Source organism: Pelodiscus sinensis, chromosome 30 (assembly GCF_049634645.1).
Source record: "Pelodiscus sinensis isolate JC-2024 chromosome 30, ASM4963464v1, whole genome shotgun sequence".
NCBI lineage: Eukaryota > Metazoa > Chordata > Testudines > Trionychidae > Pelodiscus > Pelodiscus sinensis.
This window is the reverse complement of record NC_134740.1, coordinates 2,569,244-2,584,734: the sequence shown is the minus strand read 5'-3', so window position 1 is coordinate 2,584,734 and position 15,491 is coordinate 2,569,244. Positions and strand designations below refer to the sequence as shown.

Here is a 15,491-nt window from a genome sequence, read left to right as displayed (position 1 = left end):
GTGGGGACCCACACTCAACTCTGCCCCAGAGGGCGCCAGATCTGACACATCGTGAGCGGGGCCGAACGTCTGTCTAAATCCCTTTAATGGACCCAGAGAACGACGAGATCGCTCTGCTACCGGCATTTGTGTTTCCGAAAGGTGCCGCCCACTCAATGGGAAGCCAATCCGCATCCTCTGCTTCACCGTCTACATTCCGGGGGCGGGACGTTGAAAGTTGGGCGGTATCGGCCAATGAGGGCCCTCGGTTCCCTCCTCAGCGAGCCCAGGGGCGGGGCGCTCTGTCAACCAACGAGGATCCTCCATTTCATCCTCAACATTCCAAGAGGCGGGGGAACATCTGCCAGCCAATGAACGCTCTTCATTTCCTCCTCAACATTCCAAGGGGTGGGGTTTGAGGGGAGGGCGGGACTGGCTGACAAAGGGATTTAAGGCACTCAGAAAGATCTGGAGATGGATCAAGAGTCAAGGCCCCATCATGGCCGCCCCCTCTTATTGGCTGCGCAGGCGTTTGCTCCTTCTGGCGGCCATATTGTCACCCTTCCTCTTGTGGCTGTGCCGAATGCCAGGGTCTGTGGCCAGTGGCTCCTTCAGCACCCCACTGGGGCATAGCCGGGTGGAGCGCCTCCTCGCAGGATCCCATCGCCCGGGCTGCCAAGTCGGGGAGAGGGCTCTGCCGAGGGGCGTCACACGATCCCTCGGGGCCGAGACGGCGCTCACCTCAGGACTGGAGAGCCGGAGTTTGGACGCCAGTAGAGAGGAAAAAACGGACAGCTCTTCATCGTCTTCCTCATTGTCACCGTGTTTCCCAGCATCCTCCATGTCCGCAGGGGGATGTGCTGAGCCGTTAGCAGCGGCCATCTTGGAAGGGCCGTCACCCATGGCTGAATTGGTCTCTCTTCTCTCCTTTCCGTCATCCCTTGGCCTAGTCCCGTGGCCACCGCCCCGAGTGGCTCTTGCCTCACGTTGTCCTGCATCTTTAGGTCCAGCAGCGGTGCTGATGCCCTTGCCTTCATGGGGGCCGCCATCTTGGAGGGGAAGCTGCCTGGACCCCGATTCCCCCATGAATCTCCGTTCTGGCTCTGCTCGGTGACTGGCCCCAGCCTCTGAAGACCCCTGGCTCTCGATAGGCCTCTTTGGGCCACGCAGGCCAAGGGGAGATGGGTCAGGAGGATGTTGGCCATGACTGTTGGACCTGGGTGACAATTCATGCTCCCCTTGCCCGTCAGCACCCAGGAGGCGCGCGGAAAGGCTGAATGGCTGCCCATTGGCCCTGCTGAGTAGTAATGCTGTAGGGTGGGCGTCGTGCACCCTCGATTCCAGTATGGTTGGTTGACCCGCGTGATTGACATTGTGTTCTCGGGGTGTTGTGGGAGCTGACGCGGGGCTTCCTTCCCTTTGGAGGTGGTTCCCACTCAACTTCATGCTCCCCCGTTGGAGGTCGTGCTCTGTCGAGGTGGCTTCACTCCAGTCGGCCTCCTCCTGGTTTTGATCTCTGACCTTCTCTCCTTGGCCACAACCTTGTTTTCCACGTCCACTGAGAGTTGACCCGACAGCTCTTTGTTTCATCATGGTGGCCCCGTATGACCTCACAATCTCGGCTTGACTGGTCATGCCTGGGGCGTCTCCCAGTGCTTCCCCACCAGCCTGGCCTTGGGTTTTGACCATGTCTTCTGGGCAGCCATCTTGTTTCCCATGTCCACTGAGGTTTGACGCTAGAGCGCCTGGGTCCATCAAGTTGTCCTGTCGGTAATGACACTCCGTTCTTGTTGGGGCATCTCCTAGTCCTTCCCCACCAGCACTGGGCTCCGATTGACCGTTGGCCTTCCCTTCTTGGCCGCCATCTTGTTTTCGGTTAGTGGACTTTAGATTCGCCGGTCCTCCCAAATTGTCCCCCTGTGACCTCAAGCCCCAAGCCTGGCTGCCGGACTGTGTGGTGACCACTGCCCCTTGCCTTCGGCCTCCATCTTGGCCATACCCCTGAGCCTTCTGGGATGCCGTCTCCGCGAGGCTCCGTGGCGAGGAGACTAGTCTCCCTTGGTCTCCACGTTGGAGAGGGGAGGGGCCTCTTGCAGTGGTCATGTCCTCCGGCCTCGTGTTGTTTCCTGGCTGCGGTTGACGTCGCGGGGATGTCCACGTGGGTGTGGGGGCGGGCACCTCCTGTGGCTCCGCCCCCAGCGTCTCACTCTTGGCCCCGCCTCCCCGGCAGGACGACGGCCGACGGCTGGTGGGTCCCTTGTGGCTGTGGCCTTCATCCTCCTCCTCCGACTGGGAGGGGGTGGAGTCTGACTGGGAGGCGGGGCAGGCCGGGGGGCTGAGCTCGTCTTCGGAGAGGGCTAGAAGACGTTTCTCGACCAGCTGTGAGGAGGAAGGAAATGGAGTCACCCGGGGGGATGGGGAGGGATCTGCCTATAGGGGGAAGGGAGGGCGCCGCTCTGGCTCCCCCCTGTGGCCGTGGGGGGTGGATACCTGGCTCGGGGTGAGCCCCAGCTCTTGCTCCAACTCCTCGGTCAGATCCAGGGGGTCACGCCGCTTCTCCGGAGAAAGCAGCTGGGCCAGGAACTGGGGGTGGATCACAGCTTCCACCTGCCGGGGTGGGGAGCGTGAGCCCCTGATGTGGTGCTACTCTCTTCCCCCTGGGGCCTGGGACCGTCCCGGACACCTGGGTCCCCTCCCCTGTCCTGCTCTCTTCCCCCTAGGACCTGGGACCCTCCCTGACACCTGGGTCCCCTCCCCTGTCCTGCTCTCTTCCCCCTAGGACCTGGGACCCTCCCTGACACCTGGGTCCCCTCCCCTGTCCTGCTCTCTTCCCCCTAGGACCTGGGACCCTCCCTGACACCTGGGTCCCCTCCCCTGTCCTGCTCTCTTCCCCCTTGGGGCCTGGGACCCTCCCTGACACCTGGGTCCCCTCCCCTGTCCTGCTCTCTTCCCCCTGGGACTTGGGACCGTCCCGGACACCTGGGTCCCCTCCCCTGTCCTGCTCTCTTCCCCCTGGGGCCTGGAACCCTCCCGGACACCTGGGTCCCCTCCCCTGTCCTGCTCTCTTCCCCCTTAGGGCCTGGGACCCTCCCTGACACCTGGGTCCCCTCCCCTGTCCTGCTCTCTTCCCCCTAGGACCTGGGACCGTCCCGGACACCTGGGTCCCCTCCCCTGTCCTGCTCTCTTCCCCCCTGGGACCTGGGACCGTCCCGGACGCCTGGGTCCCCTCCCCTGTCCTGCTCTCTTCCCCCTGGGGCCTGGGACCCTCCCGGACACCTGGGTCCCCTCCCCTGTCCTGCTCTCTTCCCCCTTAGGGCCTGGGACCCTCCCTGACACCTGGGTCCCCTCCCCTGTCCTGCTCTCTTCCCCCTAGGACCTGGGACCGTCCCGGACACCTGGGTCCCCTCCCCTGTCCTGCTCTCTTCCCCCCTGGGACCTGGGACCGTCCCGGACGCCTGGCTCCCCTCCCCTGTCCTGCTCTCTTCCCCCTGGGGCCTGGGACCCTCCCGGACACCTGGGTCCCCTTCCCTGTCCTGCTCTCTTCCCCCTGGGGCCTGGGACCGTCCCGGACGCCTGGGTCCCCTCCCCTGTCCTGCTCTCTTCCCCCTGGGGCCTGGGACCCTCCCGGACAGCTGTGTCCCCTCCCCTGTCCTACTCTCTTCCCCCCTGGGGCCTGGGACCCTCCTGGACACCTGGGTCCCCTCCCCTGCCCTGCTCTCTTCCCCCCTGGGGCCTGGGACCCTCCCGGACACCTTGGTCCCCTCCCCTGCCCTGCTCTCTTCCCCCCTGGGGCCTGGGACCCTCCCGGACACCTGGGTCCCCTCCCCTGTCCTGCTCTCTTCCCCCTGGGACCTGGGACCCTCCCGGACACCTGGGTCCCCTCCCCTGTCCTGCTCTCTTCCCCCCTGGGGCCTGGGACCTCCCGGACACCTGGGTCCCCTCCCCTGTCCTGCTGTCTTCCCCCCTGGGACCTGGGACCCTCCCGGACACCTGGGTCCCCTCCCCTGTCCTACTCTCTTCCCCCTGGGGCCTGGGATCCTTCCGGACACCTGGGTCCCCTCCCCTGTCCTGCTCTCTTCCCCCTGGGGCCTGGGACCCTCCCGGACACCTGGGTCCCCTCCCCTCTCCTACTCTCTTCCCCCCTGAGACCTGGGACCCTCCCGGACACCTGGGTCCCCTCCCCTGTCCTGCTCTCTTCCCCCTGGGGGTCTGGGACCCTCCCGGACACCTGGGTCCCCTCCCCTGTCCTGCTCTCTTCCCCCTGGGGCCTGGGACCCTCCCGGACACCTGGGTCCCCTCCCCTGTCCTGCTCTCTTCCCCCTGGGGCCTGGGACCCTCCCGGACACCTGGGTCCCCTCCCCTGTCCTGCTCTCTTCCCCCTGGGGGTCTGGGACCCTCCCGGATACCTGGGTCCCCTCCCCTGTCCTGCTCTCTTCCCCCTGGGGCCTGGGACCCTCCCGGACACCTGGGTCCCCTCCCCTGTCCTGCTCTCTTCCCCCTGGGGCCTGGGACCCTCCCGGACGCCTGGGTCCCCTCCCCTGTCCTGCTCTCTTCCCCCTGGGACCTGGGACTGTCCCGGATGCCTGGGTCCCCTCCCCTGTCCTGCTCTCTTCCCCCTGGGGCCTGGGACCCTCCCGGACACCTGGGTCCCCTCCCCTGTCCTGCTCTCTTCCCCCTGGGACCTGGGACCGTCCCGGATGCCTGGGTCCCCTCCCCTGTCCTGCTCTCTTCCTCCTGGGACCTGGGACCGTCCCGGACGCCTGGGTCCCCTCCCCTGTCCTGCTCTCTTCCCCCCTGGGGCCTGGGACCCTCTCGGACAGCTGGGTCCCCTCCCCTGTCCTGCTCTCTTCCCCCTGGGGCCTGGGACCCTCCCGGACACCTGGGTCCCCTCCCCTGTCCTGCTCTCTTCCCCCTGGGACCTGGGACCGTCCCGGATGCCTGGGTCCCCTCCCCTCTCCTGCTCTCTTCCCCCTGGGGCCTGGGACCCTCCCGGACACCTGGGTCCCCTCCCCTGCCCCGGTCTGTGTGCCCTGGGTGCTGGGCCCTGAGGGCCCTGGGGGTGGGAATGTGGCGCCCCCCGGTGGACGCACGCACCTTGCAGACGAAGCTCTCGTCCGCGCAGAGCTGCTCGACGTACGGCAGCAGCGCCGGGTCCGGCAACGCCCCGGGGGCCGGGCTCTGGGGCTCGCCGTGCCCCCCCGCCTCCTCCTCCCAGCCGGGCCGGAGCCCCTCCATGATCTCAGCGTACTGCCGCACAGCTTCCGGCGGGATCTCCCGCGGCTCCCCCGCGGCCGGCGGGCCAGGCGGGCGGCGCTGGCGGCGGCGCGGCTGGCGCCCCTTGGATGCGGCTTTCTTGGGGATGTACACTGCCGGGGAAGGGGAGACACCATGCAGGGACCGGAGGGGGACACTCCTGTGCACCCCCAGTCCTGGAGACCTTCCACCCAGCCCAAAATCCTGCACGGGGGGAAACGTACACGGGTTTTGTGGGTGCGTGCAAGGTTCTCGGTGTGTGCACAAGTGCTCGGTGGGAGCAAAAATAAAACACGCACACGTGCGAAAAAAAATCACGTGCAAATGCCGATGGGGTGTGAACCATTGTGCAAGGATTCTGGGTAGGTGCAAAAGCAGGCAGGGTGCACCCACTGGGGCCAAGTCTCAGGGGGCAAAGATTCCAGGTAGATCTGAAAAGTGCAAACGTTCTAGGTCCGTGCAAAAAGCATCAAAGGGCACGTGCGAGGACGTGCAGATTCTGTGCAAAAAAGCAGGTAGGTCTCAGGCGTGGGCAAGAATCGAGCCCGAGTGCTCGGTATGTACAGAAAAAAAGGGGGGGGAAAAAGGTCCAAGGTGCTATGGAGAGGGAAAAAACCCCGCACGGGTGCAAATGTGCTGGGTCTGTGCAAAAGCCGTGCGAAGGGGTGTGAAAAAACGTGCAAAAGTGAAAGGCTCGTGCCAAAAGAAAAACAGGGGGAGGAGGGGCAGATCGGCCCGTGGGCTGGCGGGAAGTGGGGTTTTCCCTCCCCTACCGGCCTTTGGGGGGTACCTTGCTGCTGGCCGGCGTCGGGGCCTGCTGGGCCGGGGAGATTGGGGGGCTCGGCGGGGAGGGGCTGGAACTGGGAGCTGCTCAGGAGTTTCATTTTCTGGATCTGCAGCTCCTCTTCGGCCTCAAACTCCATGAACCTGAGGAAGAGGAGGGGTCAGGCTGGGGCGGGGGGGGGGGGGTCCCTGGGGCGGCCCCGTGGGGGGGACACTCACTTCTCGGCCATCTCGTAGAAGATCATGCGCTCGAAGTTGCTGCTGCGCTCCCACTCCTGCACGGCCCGCGGCACCCCCTCCTCCGGCGCCAGCTCGGGGCGCAGCCGGCCCAGCGACCGCAGCACGGGGCTGGGGGGCGGCAGCGCTGAGGGGAGCCTCTTGCTCCTGCCCCCCAGCCCTATTCCTCGCTCCCGCCCTGTGCCCCGGCCCCACAGCCCTGCCCCTCCCCGCACTCCAAACCCAAAGCCCCGGCCCCCCAGCCCTGCCCCTCCCCGCACTCCAAACCCAAAGCCCCTGCCCCCCAGCCCTGCCCCTCCCCGCACTCCAAACCCAAAGCCCCTGCCCCCCAGCCCTGCCCCTCCCCGCACTCCAAACCCAAAGCCCCTGCCCCCCAGCCCTGCCTCTCCCTGCACTCCAAACCCAAAGCCCCTGCCCCCCAGCCCAGCTGGTGCCCCTCGCTCCTGACCCACAGCTCCTGACCCCTAGCCCTGCGGGTGCCCCTCGTTCTCATCCTGCAGTCCCTACCCCCCAGCCCTGCCCCACACTCCTGCCCCCCAGCCTTCCTGGTGCCCCTTGCTCCCGCTGCATGGTCCCTGCTCCCCCAGCACTGCCCCTCTCTCCTGCCCCACAACCCCTACTCCCCCAGCCCTGCCAGTGCCCCTCGCTCCCTCAGCCCCTGCCCCCCAGCCCTGCCGGTGCCCCTCACTCAGCCCCACAGCCCGGCTCTCACATGAAGAAGCAAGCCAGGGCCTCGGCGTCGGGCGTGCCCGGGTGGTGCCGCCGGGCCAGGGCCTTGTAGCGCTGCCAGCGCCGATAGTTCTCGTAGACGCCCTTGGAGGTGCAGGAGGCCGAGGGGTCGCTGGCGGGGGGCGCCCGGGCTGGGGCCGCCGGGGGGGCCTCCCTGGGGCCCAGCTCCTCCCCAGCCTTGCTCAGCAGCACGGTGCGGATCCCGGCGGCCAGCTGGAGCCGGAGGGGGGCCCCGTCCCGTCGCGGGGGGCCCCAGCCTGCTGGCGCCCCTGTCAGGATGATGGTCTGGGCCCGGGCCGACTCCGGGCCCCCCTCGGGCTTCAGCTTCACGATGAGTTTGCCCCCGGGGGCGTCGGGCGAGGTCAGGAGCAGGGCGGCGCCAGGGAAGGTGGGCAGCAGGAGGGGGGGCGGCGGGGCGCTCATGGCGGGGATGGGGGTGCACGGGGTCCCTTTGCAGAGGATGTCAGCAGCCCCCCCTGTCGGAGAGCAAGGGCTGATGGGAAACTCCCCCCCCCTCTTGCTCCCAGGTGCCGGGTCGAATGAAAACAATTCCGGAATCCAGAGACATCGGGAGTTCTGAGCTGGGGGGGGGGTTCCGAGCCCGATCCTGGGGTTCCCCTGCACCCGCTCTACCAGGGCCCCTCAATCCCCCCCCTCCGCCCACTTCCACCCCTCCAACTTTCCTGGTGCCTGTCAATCCCACCCTGGGGAGGCTGGCTCTGAGCCCCGCCCCTCTCCCGAGACCCCGCCCCTCCAACTCAAGGCCACGCCCCTTCTATGCTGGAGAACAGTCCCACCCCGTCACCGATGATACAGGGCAAAACACAGTCGTACGCTAGGCTGTTCCTTTCCGCAAGTTAGTCCGGATGGCCGGCGAGGTACACTGAGGCACGTTGCACTGCGTAACGCTACATTTTAGCTACATTCCCGCTTGCCCCCAGTTAGGGTTGCCAGAGAGTTTCACCAAAAATACCGAACGTGGCAGGGGAAGAAAGTCCCAAGCAGCCTTCTGTCCGAGAAAAACAGGTATTTTCTTGTTTTTTTTAACTGGACAGACACTGCAAATACCGGACTGTGCGGGCCAATAGGAGACACCTGGCAAAACTACCCCCAATGTGCATACAGGCTGAACCTCTCTAGTCCGGCACACTCTGTTCCAGCAACAGCCATGGTCTGGCAGCATTTGAGTTAGCTGGGTGTCCACTTGGGCGTGGCCAAGTTTCCCGCTGTCCCATTAAGTCCGTTTACCGCCGTCAGACCTGCCTCTCAGGGTGCGTCTACGCAGCACCCTAAACTCAGAAAAAGAGACGCAATTTGAGCCACGTTTTTTTCTTTGTGATCCTGTCTGATATCTGTTTTGTGGGCATTGATCCTTTGCCGAAGCGTCTGAGACGTTTGTCCAATGCACATAGCAGACGGCGTTATAAGATCAAGAACACATATTCCTGCGCATCCAGAAATACAATTTATGCTATCATGTGCCAAAAGTGTCCGTCTGCTATATACATTGGACAAACGTCTCAGACACTTCTGAGGATCAATGCCCACAAAACAGATATCAGACAGGATCACAAAGAAAAAACCGTTTCTTGCCATTTCAACCAGAAAGGACACTGCCTCAACAACTTGATTACCTGCATCCTGCTTCAAAGGCCTTTTAAGACCATGCTTGAAAGAAAATCCTCTGAACTGTCATTCATGCTTAAATTCGACACTTTACGCCTAAGTTTGAATAAAGACTCTAATTATCTTACTCATTACAAAGATAGCTTCCCCAATTATCACCTCTAATATCATTAGCCCTCCCCCCCAACCTCCTTCTGTTCTGAAATGTCATTTGTCCTTTTCAAATGTGTTCATTTTTTTTAATTGTATCCTTTGGTATATAGGGTTGTGACAATTTTCTTCCACTATTTGATCTGAGGAAGTGGGTCTGGCCCAGGAAAGCTCATCCCCTAATAAACCATCTTGTTAGTCTTTAAAGTGCTACATAGTCCTGTCTTTTGTTAAGGCTAGAGAGCACTGCAACTCCCAGCATGCATTGGGGCCAGAGCACACTACAACTCCCAGCATGCATTGGGGCCAGAGCGCACTACAACTCCCAGCATGCATTGGGGCCAGAGCGCACTACAACTCCCAGCATGCACTGGGGGTAGAGCGCCCTGGAACGCCCGGCGCGTTCTTGGGGCCAGAGCGCACTACAGCTCCCAGCGTGCCCTGCGGCCGCCCTTCCGCCAGCTGCCCGCCGGGTTCTACGCACGTGGCGCGGGGCGCTGGGGCCGCAGCATGTTCCTGCAGTTCTACCTCAACGCGCAGGGCGAGCGGGTTTACACCCTCAAGGTGGGACCCCCCCCCAAGGGGAGCGAATCCGGATCCGCGGGAGCGGCGTGCGCCCCGCCTGCTCTGCAGGGCAGCACCCTGGGGGCGGGAGGGAGGAGCACCGACAGGGCTGGGGGGCAGGGAGGAACACCGGCAGGACTGGGGGGGCAGGGACTGTGGGGCGGGAGTGAGGGGCACCTGCAGGGCTGGAGGGGCAGGGGCTGTGGGGCGGGAGGGAGGAACACCGACAGGCCTGGGGGGCAGGGACTGGGGGGGGGGGGAGGGAGGAACACCTGCAGGGCTGGAGGGCAGGGGCTGTGGGGCGGGAGTGAGGGGCACCGGCAGGACTGGAGGGGCAGGGGCTGTGGGGCGGGAGTGAGGGGCACCTGCAGGGCTGGGGGGCAGGGGCTGGGGGGCGGGAGTGAGGGGCACCTGCAGGGCTGGGGGGCAGGGGCTGTGGGGCGGGAGTGAGGGGCACGTGCAGGGCTGGGGGTAGGGGCTGTGGGGCGGGAGTGAGGGGCACGTGCAGGGCTGGGGGGCAGGGACTGTGGGGGGGGAGGGAGGAACACCGGCAGGACTGGAGGGGCAGGGGCTGTGGGGCGGGAGTGAGGGGCACCTGCAGGGCTGGAGGGCAGGGGCTGGGGGGCGGGAGTGAGGGGCACCTGCAGGGCTGGGGGGCAGGGGCTGTGGGGCGGGAGTGAGGGGCACTGGCAGGACTGGGGGGGCGGGGCTGAGGGGCGAGATAGGGGGACACCTGCAGGGCTGGGGGGGCAGGGGCTGTGGGGCGGGAGTGAGGGGCACTGGCAGGGCTGGGGGTAGGGGCTGTGGGGCGGGAGTGAGGGGCACATGCAGGGCTGGGGGTAGGGGCTGTGGGGCGGGAGTGAGGGGCACATGCAGGGCTGGGGGCAGGGGCTGTGGGGCGGGAGTGAGGGGCACTGGCAGGGCTGGGGGTAGGGGCTGTGGGGTGGGAGTGAGGGGCACTGGCAGGGCTGGGGGTAGAGGCTGTGGGGCGGGAGTGAGGGGCACATGCAGGGCAGGGGCTGTGGGGCGGGAGTGAAGGGCACTGGCAGGGCTGGGGGTAGGGGCTGTGGGGCGGGAGTGAGGGGCACATGCAGGGCTGGGGGCAGGGGCTGTGGGGCGGGAGTGAGGGGCACTGGCAGGGCTGGGGGTAGGGGCTGTGGGGCGGGAGTGAGGGGCACTGGCAGGGCTGGGGGTAGGGGCTGTGGGGCGGGAGTGAGGGGCACATGCAGGTCTGGGGGCAGGGGCTGTGGGGCGGGAGTGAAGGGCACTGGCAGGGCTGGGGGTAGGGGCTGTGGGGCGGGAGTGAGGGGCACCTGCAGGGCTGGGGGGGCAGGGGCTGTGGGGCGGGAGTGAGGGGCACTGGCAGGGCTGGGGGCAGGGGCTGTGGGGCGGGAGTGAAGGGCACTGGCAGGGCTGGGGGCAGAGGATCAGGAGCGAGGGGCACTGGCAAGGCTGGAGGGGGCAGGGGGTCGGGAATGAGGGGCATCGGCACTGCTGTGGGGCAGGGAGCAGAACCGGGCTAGCCAGGGACGATGGGTCTGGCCCCGGTTGCTTTCACACATCCTGTCCCTTTCTCCCTGGCAGAAAGTGGACCCCACGGGCCAGCCGACCTGCTCCGCCCACCCCGCCCGCTTCTCCCCGGATGACAAGTACTCCCGCCACCGCATCACCATCAAGAAGCGCTTCGGGGTCCTGATGACGCAGCAGCCGCAGGCCGTCCTCTGAGCCGTCCGCCGGCACCACCGCTGAGCCGAGATGGGGCCAGGCTCCTCCCCGAAGCCGGCCCCCCGCTGCCGCCGGGACCCTCGCCTGTGTCTAGCCTCCGACTCCACAACCCTGCTCCTCTTGGCAGCAAATAAATTGTCTTGATCCCACATCATCTGTCTGGTTTGCTCCTTCCCGTTTCCTGGTCTGGCCTGCCAGGGAACACCCCCAAATCATTCCTAATTGACCTGTCTGGAGGTGCTGCTGCCAGGCCACTTGGTTTCACCATTGCAACACATTTGTTTAAACAACTTCATCGTAGCCGGGCGGGCGATGAGATTTTTGGGTGTAAAAAGTACCAAAAGAATAAAGTGCTGTAAAACTTAAAGCAAACATTCAGTTTTCTCCAAATTTCAGCTGTGGGGAGGTACCCCCTGGACTTCCCACTCGTACCACGGCGCTAGGGGATCTCTCACGTGGTTCGGGATGGGTCAGCCAGCAGGGGAAGGTGTGGGGCAGAGAGCAGGGACTTATCCGCCCCTGGTGAGGTTGATAGGAACAGTGGGGGGCTTTTGGGAGTAGATCTGGAAGCAGGAACCAATTTGGCCCTTGTCAGTGGTCATTCGAAACTGGGGGGGAGACTGAGGGCCGGATGTGGCCCCCAGCTTACTTGGATCCAGCCCCTGAGACTCCGTGCCCCCTCCCCCCCATTCCTGCATTGGAGAGCCTGTGCTGGTGTTCAGCCCTCTCCCCCCACTGGAGCACACATAAAAAGGGCCAGACTGGGTCAGACCAAAGGTTGATCCAGCCCAGTGTCCTGTCTGCCCACAGTGGCCAATGTCAGGTGCCCCAGAGGGAGTGACGAGAACAGATAATGATCAAGCGATCTCTCTCCTGCCATCCATCTCCACACACTGACTAACAGAGGCGAGGGACCCCATTCCTTACCCATCCTGGCTAATAGCCATTAATGGACTTAACCTCCATGAATGTATCTAGTTCTCCTTTAAACCCTGTTATAGTCTTATCCTTCACAGCCTCCTCAGGCAAGGAGTTCCACAGATTGTGCACTGTGTGAAGAACTTCCTTTGATTTGTTCTAAACCTGCTGCCCATTCATTTCATTTGGTGGCTCCTAGTTCTTACATTATGGGACCAAGTAAATAACTTTTCCTTATTCACTTTCTCCACACCAATTGTGATTTTTATAGACCTCGATCCTATCCCCCCATCGTCGCCTCTTTTCCAAGCCGAAAAAGCCTAGTCTCTTTAATTTCTCCCCATATGGGACCCGTTCCAAACCCCTCGTCATTTTAGTTGCCCTTCTCTGAGGCTAGTATATCTTTTTTGAGATGAGCCCACGTCTGTACGCAGTATTCAAGATGCGGGCGTATCAAAATCTAGGCTTTTTGCTTCTCACCGAGGGTCCGGGCTGTGGGGCAGCACTGATGGGTGGAGGGATCCATGGGGAACACGGCCGGCTCAGCAGCTCCTCAGCACCTCTTGGGGAATGCCAGGCATCGGCTTGGCGTGGAGATGGGAGTTTCTATGACCATGGGAAGGCTTGACAATAACCTGAGTGGGGATTAACGTACAGGCAAGCACGAATAAGGGTGGGGACCCGGCCCACGTGCTCCGTCGGCTGCCCCTTTGCAGGCAGTGGCGGGGGGATTGGCACGGGACACGTGGGCAGCCACGCGGCCCCGAGCGTGGCCCTAGCGAGCGCCTCGCCCTTGGGAGCTGTGGGGGGAAGCCAGGACAGGGATAGCAGGGGGCTGTGGGTTGAGTGTGCATGTGGGGGGGATGCCAGTAGGCTATGGGTTGGGATTCGGGATGGAGGGGCATGGCAGACCTGTGGGGAGGGGGATCCCAGGGGACTGTGGGTCGGGATGGAGGGGCAATCGGGAGGCTGGTGGTGGGGTCGGGGCCTCGCTGACCCCGGCTAGGGCCCTGCCGAGAGAGGATTGCAGGCGGCATCATCCCCTGGCACGCCACAGGCAGGGGCTCAGCTCGGGGGTCAGCCTGTGGAGAAGGAAAATGGGGTGTCCCCTCCACCCTGCACATTGGGGGGGTGTTAAACATCTTGCAGGCTGGGGGCAGGAAGCCAGGGTGACCCCCGCTTCCCTTCCCCGCCACACACTCTGCACCCCCCGAGTGGCACCCTTGCACCTTCCTGAGTGGGCGTCACATTTACCCTTCTAATGCCCCAGCCCTGCATTTCCCCTCCCGTGTGCCCCAAATGCCCCATCGCGTTTGCACCTTCCCTATGCACTCTGACCCCCAATGCCCCTCCCCCACAAATGCCCCTCCCCCATGCACCCTGACCCCCAAAGCCCCTCCCCCACAAATGCCCCTCCCTCATGCACCTTTACCCCAATGCCCCTCCCCCACAATTGCCCCTCCCCATGCACCCTGAACCCCAATGCCCCTCCCCCACAAATGCCCCTCCCCCATGCACCCTGAACCCCAATGCCCCTCCCCCACAAATGCCCCTCCCCCATGCACCCTGAACCCCAATGCCTCTCCCCAACAATTGCCCCTCCCCCATGCACCCTGACCCCCAATGCCCCTCCCCCACAAATGCCCCTCCCCCATGCACCCTGACCCCAATGCCCCTCCCCCACAAATGCCCCTCCCCCATGCACCCCGATCCCCAATACCCCTCCCCCATGCACCCTGACCCCCAATGCCCCTCCCCCACAAATGCCCCTCCCCCATGCACCCTGACTCCCAATGCCCCTCCCTCACAAATGCCCCTCCCCCATGCATCCTGACCCCCAATGCCCCTCCCCCACAAATGCCCCTCCCCCATGCACCCTGACCCCCAATGCCCCTCCCTCACAAATGCCCCTCCCCCATGCATCCTGACCCCCAATGCCCCTCCCCCACAAATGCCCCTCCCCCATGCATCCTGACCCCCAATGCCCCTCCCCCACAAATGCCCCTCCCCCATGCATCCTGACCCCCAATGCCCCTCCCCCACAAATGCCCCTCCCCCATGCACCCTGACCCCCAATGCCCCTCCCCCACAAATGCCCCTCCCCCATGCATCCTGACCCCCAATGCCCCTCCCCCACAAATGCCCCTCCCCCATGCATCCTGACCCCCAATGCCCCTCCCCCACAAATGCCCCTCCCCCATGCACCCTGACCCCCAATGCCCCTCCCCCACAAATGCCCCTCCCCCATGCATCCTGACCCCCAATGCCCCTCCCCCACAAATGCCCTTTCCCCTCCCCCATGCACATTGACCCCCCCCATCATTGCCCCTCCCCCACATTTTCCTTTGCCCCCCGCAGCCCGCCCCTCCCGTCTGAAAAACTACGACTCCCAGCATGCCGTGTCCTAGCCCCAGCGTGACCTCTGACCCCGCTCTTCTATCCTCCCCCCCCACCGTCAACAACGAGCTCGAGCTCAACAACAGCCCTAGCGGCTCGGCCGTGCGCATGCGCCGGGAAGCGCGCCGGGAGGGGGGGACCCAGCTCGCGCATTCCCCTTTCCCTGGAGCCGGCAGCAGCTGCAGCGCCGGCGCGCGGGGACCCCGCTGGAACGCTGCGGAGCAGCCGCCGGCGCGCGCCCGAGGTAAGCCGCTAACGGTCCCCAACGGCCGCCCGCGGCTTTTCCCGCGCTTTCCGAGGGGAGGGGGCGCCGCGGCGCTGGGCAGGGGGGCTGCTGCGCACGCGCAGTGCGACCCACCTCCCCCGCGCAAGTGGGCAGCATAGGGCACCTCCCCCGCCTCACACCCACGGGGGGGGGGTCTTGCACATCCCTTGCACCATTGTCCCACCCACTGGGGGGGTTGCACGCCCCTTGCACCATTGGCCTGGTGACAGACTCTCGTGCTCCCTGTAGCACCATTATGGGGCTCTCGCACGCTCCGTGCACCATCAGTTTCGCATACGTGGTTTGCAGGCACCATTGCTGTCTTGCACGCTCCTTGCACCAGTGAGCAGCAAGGGGCAGCTCTTGCACGCCCCTTGCACAGTCACTTCCTCATAGCAGAGTCCTATGCCACCCCCCTCGTGGGACTCTCGCACAGCCTTCGCACCAAATTACCTGTGCACGGGGGTCTTGCGTGCCCTTTTCACCGTTGCTTTCCCCGTATCTGGTTTGGGCATCCCTTTGCACTGTTGCTCCCTTGTAAGGCTTTCTCAGGCCTCCACAGCACGGGTGTTCACAGGGGCTTTATGTGCCTTACACCACTGATTTCCACCGCCCCCCTCCCGTTGCACACTCTGGCACTAGTTCACAGAGCCTTACCTGCTGATGGGGCTCTCACGCCCCTTCCAGTAGTGCACGACAGACCCACATCCCTTGCACTATTTTCCTCACAGAGCTCCTGCAGCATACCCTTGTCCTGGTGATTTAGTCACAAGAGTCGTACACATTCCTTGCACTATCATTCCTTCTCTTGAGGGGTTGCTCCTCACTAGGATTTTGTGTACCCATCACAGTTTTCCACCATTAT

The 15,491-nt window shown here is 64.3% G+C and overlaps 3 protein-coding genes across 4 annotated transcripts in view; 2 read left to right on the top strand and 1 right to left on the bottom strand.

Moving 5' to 3' along the window:
• Positions 1-67: 67 nt before the first annotated feature.
• NUTM1 (NUT midline carcinoma family member 1) lies at positions 68-8,338 on the bottom strand. Its single transcript, XM_075911976.1, has 6 exons — positions 6,965-8,338; positions 6,235-6,363; positions 6,023-6,159; positions 5,074-5,345; positions 2,470-2,586; positions 68-2,358 (listed from the first exon to the last, which is right to left on the bottom strand). Exons 1-6 carry the CDS (start codon positions 7,402-7,404, stop codon positions 493-495), a joined length of 2,961 nt encoding a protein of 986 aa, XP_075768091.1. The 5' UTR covers positions 7,405-8,338; the 3' UTR covers positions 68-492.
• An 824-nt stretch (positions 8,339-9,162) lies between these two features.
• Positions 9,163-11,195, top strand: NOP10 (NOP10 ribonucleoprotein). The gene is made up of 2 exons (XM_006128280.3): positions 9,163-9,321; positions 10,906-11,195. The coding sequence occupies exons 1-2, from the start codon at positions 9,268-9,270 to the stop codon at positions 11,044-11,046; spliced, it is 195 nt and encodes a 64-aa protein (XP_006128342.1). The 5' UTR covers positions 9,163-9,267; the 3' UTR covers positions 11,047-11,195.
• Positions 11,196-14,447: 3,252 nt separating this feature from the next.
• SLC12A6 (solute carrier family 12 member 6) overlaps positions 14,448-15,491 on the top strand; it is a 28,362-nt gene continuing 27,318 nt past the window's right edge. For both annotated transcript variants that reach the window (XM_075912269.1, XM_075912268.1), the window contains exon 1: positions 14,448-14,605. The gene's annotated coding sequence lies outside the window, so the exon portion shown is untranslated. The remainder of the gene's footprint in view (positions 14,606-15,491) is intronic.